Source organism: Anguilla anguilla, chromosome 5 (genome assembly GCF_013347855.1).
Source record: "Anguilla anguilla isolate fAngAng1 chromosome 5, fAngAng1.pri, whole genome shotgun sequence".
Classification (NCBI taxonomy): domain Eukaryota; kingdom Metazoa; phylum Chordata; class Actinopteri; order Anguilliformes; family Anguillidae; genus Anguilla; species Anguilla anguilla.
The window spans coordinates 46,856,145-46,864,296 of record NC_049205.1 but is presented as its reverse complement, the minus strand read 5'-3'; the positions used below and the strand labels follow the sequence as shown (position 1 = coordinate 46,864,296).

The window sequence follows — 8,152 nt, the reverse complement described above, 5'->3', positions numbered from 1 at the left end:
TGTATAAATTAGAGCAGCTTAGAGCAGCTTGAAGTCTCTGGCCCATAGACATCTCCATGTGCTGAGTATTGTTCCTGGTGATGCTCTGCCAGGCTTGTACTGCAGGCATTTTCAGCTCTTGCTTATTTTGGGGACTAGCTGGCTTACGTTCTCTCTCCCAAACAGTTGATTTTGATAAGCCTAAGGTTTGGCCTATGTCTTTATTTTTTTCTTATTTCTCAGCCATATAATGGCTTCCTTTGCTTTCATTGGCACAGCTTTGGTCCTCATATTTATAAAGGTCAATAACAGACTCCTAAAGCAATCAAAAGCCTAGAATCAAGACTAGATAATGGAACCTTTGTTATACCTGTAATAAGGAAACAAACACACCTGACTAATCAGAAATATCTGCGAAGTCATTTGTCCCAAATATTAAGGTGCCCAGGAATGTATAAAACGTGTTGTCATTTCTGCATGGTGAAACCAAAATGTATTGAAATACATTACAATAAAAAGTGAGGACGTGCACTCTAACCACATTGTACATTGTTTGATTACAAAACTAAAATTGTGGACTACGGAGCCAAATCAAGAAAAAATTTCTTTGTCCCAGACTTTATGGAGCTCACTGTATATATAAAACTTATATTCAGCCGTGTAATGACTCAAATACAACAATTCTCGACCCAGACCCTGGGGATGCACTGTACGTCCTGGTTTAAACTTACTTAAATTGAAATGCTTTTTCTGCCTTTTTCTCCCAATTTGGAATGCGTGGAGTCATCAGTGTACATTGCTGCAATCTCTGCTATCGAATTGGGAGAGTACAGACAAGCATGTGAAGCACAGGATCTCAGCTATCCACTTTTTATTTACACACAGCAGTTGACAAATCTGGCTTGCACAGACACGAGTTGGATACAGACACTTAATGCACGGCTTAAAAGGCAACTAGCACACAGATGTTGTCAGGCATTTTTTTTAAATGGAGACCAACAGTAATGCACAGTAGTTCACCAGGACCCTATTTGTGAAACACTGTTCTAAGACATCCAGTAAACAGCCAATATGTATCAAACATCTCTCACGGATAACGAACAGTATGAGAACTGGGTCAGCCCATGGTTTTGACATCTCAGACTTTAGCCTGGTTTTATGGGTCAAAGATATCCTTGTAGACAGAGAAGTCAAAGTCAGACATTGATAAGTAATCTGACTGCACCCAAAAGAAACTGGACCAAAGCAATCATTCACAGATCACTTGTGAAATGTATCCCTCTGGTAATCATGAATAAAAAAAATTGAGAAAATTCTCATTTTCACTTGCTGTTCATAACTGCCTGATAAAGAATCTTTTGAATTTGTATATCTTGGGTGATCACTGTATACTTCATAGAACACAAAATACAACACAATGACAGTTGGTCTGGTCCGGTGTGTTATTGATTTCTGTTATCGAGCTGTAAAATAATCTAAACCCGACAACTGCAATTTTACAATTCAGCAGAAGCCAGTCTAAAATGATACTGTTCATTATCTCACTGTCCTACAATCCATAAAGTTAACATAATGTTACAGCACCACTTATCACACCGCAGTTACCGTAAATCAAGATTATAGAGACATGAGATGGAGGAAACCACGTATGGCCAGATTTAGCGAGTGGTCATGGTATTTATTTTGTCCCAATCATTGGTTGCATCATTGGTTTTGTGTGTGGTAAAAGGTTTTGCGCATGCTAATGGCCTTAGTAAATCAGGCCTTTAATGTGCAGCAAATAGGGGGACTTGTGGGCACCGGATCAACCAATGTGGGCTGTTGGTGCACCAACTGAAACCCCTTCCATCGCTAGGCGATGCTACAGCCAATAGTGCATTGCCACACATGACTTCTCACCAAAGCCGGCATATGGTTTGTATTTGACACCAGGCCTTGGGATCCATCCATGCACTCAAACAGTGCCTTCAACTATCCCACAAGTTTTTGAACTATATTGCTTTTAAGTCAAATGTGGTCTACTATTTGATCGAACAAACAGTTAAGGTTATTAGGATGAGCCACCCAGCATCCTGACATCCAGTCTTTTGATCAAGCCATTTCAAAACTTGATGTTGTGTTCCAGGACACAGCACTTGTTTTACAGAATCAACAAACAGAATTTCAGCATTCACTTCACAGTTTATTCTTTCTTCATTGTAGCCAAAGGGTCTTGGCATGAAATTATTTCTATTGGTTTGTTTTCTTAAAATTCTTAAAAATATGTAACAGTACAAATTATAGTAAATGCTAAAATAGACATATCTTTTTATCAAAAGACCCATAAAATGAAAGAATGCAGGGGTTAGGTTTCAACTTGTGAACAGTTGCTGATAATGGTCTATTTGCTGGCCCTTGAGGGAAGGTGTCATACTTTGCAGTGATTTAATAAAGTATCTGTGTTTTATGCTGGAAGCATCCATGCCCTCTTCCTGTAGTGTCGACAGTGCTGCCTAACAGCAACAAAACAAAAACAGAGGTAATTGATTAAAACACACTCAAAACAAAATCTATTAATCAACTGAAAAGGCTGGGCTCAAATGGCCACAGAAGCAACTATTATGAAAACGTCAAGTTCTTTCCTGAAGGCACTATTGGAAGCACAAGTGCTTTTGAAGTCCCACATTTAGTGAGAACTTGATATCACTGGAATTTCAGCCCTAGCCAGCTACCTATCCATCAGAATTAAAAACAGCCTTCGCAAAATGTGACAATGATGGCCTGTATAGTACAACTATACAAAATATAGGAGGTATTAAATTAGACATTGACGGTGAATTGCAATGTGCTTAGCTGGAGTTTAAACCTTGGGTTTAAACCCCTAGATCGCAAAACTGCATTACAACAGGAATAGCTATTCAAATCTGTGAAATAAGAATTGGCTGTTCCAGTTGTAGTGCAGTTCCGTGGTCAAGGGGTTTAAACACGCTAAGTACACTGCAATTGACCATGAGAGACTGCAAGAATAAACAGCTCAATTAAATAAGCCCTATTCTTAAAAAATACACTAAACAAAACCAAAAAAACTAAAATACAGATCCTTAATACAAAGTTACATTTTGTAAGAGTAATTACCATCAGATGAATGAATGGCAGGGAAATGTGTTGAAGCTTTATTATAGAACACACATTTCTTTACCTCTTTGCAGAGATTTTCCAAGTCAGCTCCAGAAAATAGAATGGTTTGCCGTGCCAGCTCTTTCAGACAGACATCAGACTCCAAAGGCATCCTCTTAGTGCAGATCTCTAGGATAGCCAGCCGGGCCTGCGGAAAAAACCCACGTCAGCGGAATACGGTCCAAACTGGAATGTGCATGCACCTCTGTGCCATAGTTTCAACTTTAAATCATTGTCATGCATCTTCAAAATACCATAGAATCTCACTCAGTCAACAAAAGAGCTACACTGCATTGCAATACTATGCACATGAGAAAATCAGGTTGGAGTCAGAAGTCAGAATTTTTAAAAGCAGCCGAATGTGTACCTCCATGTCAGGTGGTGGCACATAGATGATCTGGTCCAGCCTGCCTGGTCGTAGCAGAGCACTGTCCAGCGCTCCAGGTCTGTTCGTTGCAGCTACAATCATTACATCCTGGTTGCATACTTCCTGGCAGTCCATCTAAAATGTATCGAGCAGAGGCATAAGGCATACCATTATAAAGCAAAGACAACACATTACACCTTTTGGGCTTCAGGCCAAGCTCCTAGGGAGGAGGCGATTCATCCAAGTTTTATTAGTCATGACTTTGAGAGGAAGGAACAGAATGTAACTGAGGAAGTGAGTGTCAATCTCATAAAAACATAAATGTATTTTAGTGTGTACTCTTTGTATGCAATGACACACTATATTACCATTTAGGAAACAAAGTGATGTGGATTATTAATAAATGAGAAAATGCTAATTTCTTCCCAACAAACAATGTGTGATATTAAAAATGAATCCCCTGAGGAAAGTCTTACCATTGTATCATGATACAGACCATCATTGCTCCAATGTCATGATAATTATATTGTGGGAGAGATGTACCCCCATCATCCCTGTTCATCTACCTGTTGCTCCTGCTGGAACTCAGTGGATCCCTCAAGATGACAACTCTCCCTCTGTGTCCCCCTCCTCTCCTGGACCTTAAATCCCACTCCATCCAGCTCATTAAGCAGCACAGACAGCATCCTTGCCTGGACACTGTGGGGCGCTCTACTGTCAGAGCGGGAGCCCAGGATGGAGTCAATCTCATCAAGGAAGAGGATGGATGGAGCACAGGCTCGGGCCTGACGGAAGAGCTGTGAAGAAAATAACCATAAGAATGATTCAAATTAGGGCTGGGTGATATACTGCAATGATAATTACTGAATGCAGTAATAGACTTAGCCGCTATATGGTGTGTTACCTTTCTTTTCCTCTTTTTCTCTTTAACTATACCTGATGCGTTTGTAAACAAGAAGCTGCGTGTAATGCTTCCGGAGAAAAATAACATAATGCCCTACTATCTATTGGGTGTTGAAAAAACAGCCAATAAGCAGTGCCAGTTTCCAATTGATCATGTGATGTGTTTATATCAATCAGATGGCAGCTGCAAGGTCGTGCTGCTGATTGCTGTCTTATGGTCACCCAACAGATAACAGTGCTGACGTCTTTGTCTTGAAGCATTTCACGTGGCTCTGAAGCGAGGTTGTTTACCACTGCATCAGGTATAATTACACAGAATATGATGAAAATAAAGGCAATACGCCACACAGTGGTGACAACTGTTATTGCATTTTATAATTATCGTCGCGATATATTGCCACGCCCTCATTCAAATCCTCTGCCTCCTTCACTGATCTGCAATGCTACTGTACAAGCAAATCATCACAAATGCAAAATTAAAGTACACTGTATCTATTGGACAGAATTTACTGTAAATCCACTATAATCTGCTTAAGGTGTTCAGATCTGATGTGAAAAGGCAGCTCTTGAGGTTCAATAAAAAAAAGATTCTTGATGAAAAACATACCTGAGCCAAGGCTTTTTCTGAATCCCCAACAAATGGTGAGAAGAGGTCAGCTCCACTGACAGACAGGAAAGCACAGTGCGAGGAAGAGGCGGCAGCTTTTACAAGCGTGGTTTTGGCGCATCCGGGAGGACCATGCAGCAGGACACCACGTGGACGGGATAGACCAAGCCTGATGAAGGCTTCTGGAAACTTCATGGGCCATTCAATGCTCTTTAAAAACACAGTGATACAACAGAGTTTGTTTGATCTGTGTCAAATTCCAGTCTTTGCGTGTGTGCTTATTTTTCAGTAATACAGTACCTGTTTCAGTTTTAGTTTGACATCTTCCAATCCACCTATTTGGTCCCAGGAGATTGGTTTGAAATCGGTTAGTCCGATGCTGCTTCTAAGGCAGGAGGGCTGAACCTTCTTTAGTGCTTCAAGGAAATGTTTCATATCTATCTTTTGACTCTGAGAATCCTTCAAAAAATTTAAAAAAACAAAAAACAAACAAAAAAACAACACCTCTGTTTATTATAAATATCAACAGGTCAAAATAATGTTGAGCATGCAATTGAAATACAGTACAGGCTATACTTCTGTGTTGAGATACAAGTAATGAGTCAACTTTATCCCATACCAACTCCAAATATATGTGGTTTATGTGAGCACATTGATCATACGCTACCTGGGAGCCACGAAGAATGGCTTGCAAAGCAGCTTCTCGGCAGAGCGCACTCAGGTCAGCTCCCACATACCCTGTGGTCATTTCAGCTAATGCAACAAAATCCACATCGTCAGAGAGGGACATCTTAGAGCTGAGCACGTCCAGGATAGACTTTCTTTGGTGAAGTGTTGGCACACCAATGATGACCTAGAATTTTAAAAAATAGAAAAAGAAAATTAATTGAATGTTGTTGCAGGAATTTAGAGACAGAACAATAATGCATTTCAAAAAAAGATAGAACCGTTACCTCTCTGTCAAATCTTCCTGGTCTTCTCAAGGCAGGATCCAAAGTGTCTGGTTGGTTGGTGGCTCCAATGATGACAAAACGTGCATCGCTACCAATGCCATCCATAAGCGTTAACAGTTGTGCTACCACCCTGTTCTGAGGAGCACTAGTTGAGCCAGCTCGCCTCGGGCACAATGAGTCAATTTCATCTATGAACAAGACACACGGCCCTTCTTGGGCAGCCTCACTTGCTTGTTTGAATGTCCTCCTTAGGTTTTCCTCACTCTCTCCAGGCCTGGACCCCAGAATCACAGGCCCATTAACTGTTATCAAAGCGGCACTAACTTCCATCACCACATTTCTTACTAGCATGGTCTTGCCAACCCCTGGAGGACCAATAAGGAGCACCCCTTTAGGATAAGAAAGACCCAGCTTTTGCAGTGTTTCAGGGTAGCGGAGGGGCAAACTGAGAATTTCTTTCAGTGATGCACAGACGTCCTCCAATCCTCCCAATAATATGCTAGGTGATTTCTGAAGCTCGCATCTGTAGTTGTTGAGAGTTTTGATCTCTCCTATGTTCACGCTGGTTTTAGAAGTGATAAAGCCACTGTCAGTGCAGAACGGATCTATATGCTCAATCAGAATAAGCTCCACTTGTGTTTTCAAATGACTAACATCAACAATATATTGCCTCGCTACACACATTCCTCGAAGCATCTCTTTCACAAGGTCATGAATGAAACCAGATGAATGTTTCTTAACCTCTATGCATTGAACAACTACATTCACTCTCACACCTTTTAGCTTTTGAGAACATATTGCTTTGATTTGCTCTAGACTGACAGACAGGTTGTTGAAATTGATTGCTTTGAGATCCTTTGTTGTACATTTTGTGTCTAACTGCAAAAAGCCATCGGCCTGGTCACTCCTTGGCCATGCAGTACATAGGCATTCCCCTCCAGTGATGGTGATATGAACCGGGGACCCAATCCGCAGTCCCAGGGATGCCATTAAACCTGGCCCCAACCTGCATCTCTGAGTTCCTGCGTCGCCAGTGTCCAACGGTAACACTTTCAAGAGCATCGTTTAGAGCTTACACAACTACAATAACGTTATGTCACAAAATATGGCAATTAACGTACCAACACTCTTCTCCGACGAAAAGCTACATTACATTAAACAGCAGCAACACAAATACCATTCTCGTGGTCAACACCATGGTTAAGTCAAAGCAACGGACTGCCCATCTTGCAAGCATTTAGTCAAAACCAGAACAAAATAACTAGCTAGCTACCTATACCGTTACAGCTTGTCAGACGGACAACAAAACGTTCATCAGCTTTAGCTGTAGCGTTATATTAGCATAAATACTTTTAACTAGCGGTATTCTTATTGTGCACAGCAATCAATAAAGCAAGTTCAAAGTAGGCGATCACTAATTAAACCCCAGTCGTTTTCGCAAATGTAAAGCGTTAGCTGACTCGAAACTACGGCTGACAAACTTCATGTGGTTATGTTGGCTTTGTGTCCGTGTTGCTGCTTGTTAGCTTTCTTTTGCTCTCAGACTGACGAATGATTTAAGTATCAAAATACATTCGACACAAATGAGTTTTCATTTGATAAATGCTAAACTAGTTCATTTTCAGCCTTATGCATCTTACTCCCACTGTGACAGCTAAGGCTGGGCTAAGTAAATTCAGTGGAAAGCCATGTGCATAACACGGAACTCTATGTTCCCATATACGCTCTATGGTGCATTCACAAAGATCATTTTGTTGGCCAACTGTAAACGTTCTCTTGGTTAAATGAAGGGTGAAGGAAACGTAACGTTTTACCGTGGATATTTTGGTTTGGCACCTATATTTGCTAAAACTATGTAGCTAAACATAAGAGTGAACATATTTATATATTTCTAACGTTATTTATTTGTTTATTTCTTGCACACACGTAGAATGGGAGTTACCTAGTGTTTGTATAGTCAGATAACTTGGTTTCTATCATTTTATCAGGAGCCTATTGCAATTGCAATGTATGGCTACGGCCTAATAGTGCAAGAATGTCTATATGTACTAAATTCAAGTTAACATCATGTTTGTTAGCTATTGGTTGTACAGTGAGTTAGCGGAGCCAGGTTTTTAGTAATGGATACTAGAAATGGTTATCGTTTCGAAATGAGCTATGATTAGGTGAGCTAGGTGACTAGGTGGC

At 40.6% G+C, this 8,152-nt stretch overlaps 1 protein-coding gene across 2 annotated transcripts; it reads right to left on the bottom strand.

Annotated features, from left to right (window-relative positions):
* Nucleotides 1–833: 833 nt before the first annotated feature.
* spata5l1 (spermatogenesis associated 5-like 1) lies at nucleotides 834–7,698 on the bottom strand. Of its 2 annotated transcripts, none has more exons than XM_035417199.1 (8): nucleotides 5,966–7,698; nucleotides 5,680–5,865; nucleotides 5,313–5,471; nucleotides 5,013–5,222; nucleotides 4,069–4,299; nucleotides 3,503–3,637; nucleotides 3,148–3,283; nucleotides 834–2,471 (listed from the first exon to the last, which is right to left on the bottom strand). In XM_035417199.1, the coding sequence occupies exons 1-8, from the start codon at nucleotides 7,025–7,027 to the stop codon at nucleotides 2,404–2,406; spliced, it is 2,187 nt and encodes a 728-aa protein (XP_035273090.1). In that variant the 5' UTR covers nucleotides 7,028–7,698; the 3' UTR covers nucleotides 834–2,403. The 2 variants fall into 2 exon arrangements, with proteins under 2 accessions (XP_035273090.1, XP_035273089.1); XM_035417198.1 differs by having other exon boundaries at nucleotides 3,158–3,283; nucleotides 5,966–7,696.
* Nucleotides 7,699–8,152: the final 454 nt, after the last annotated feature.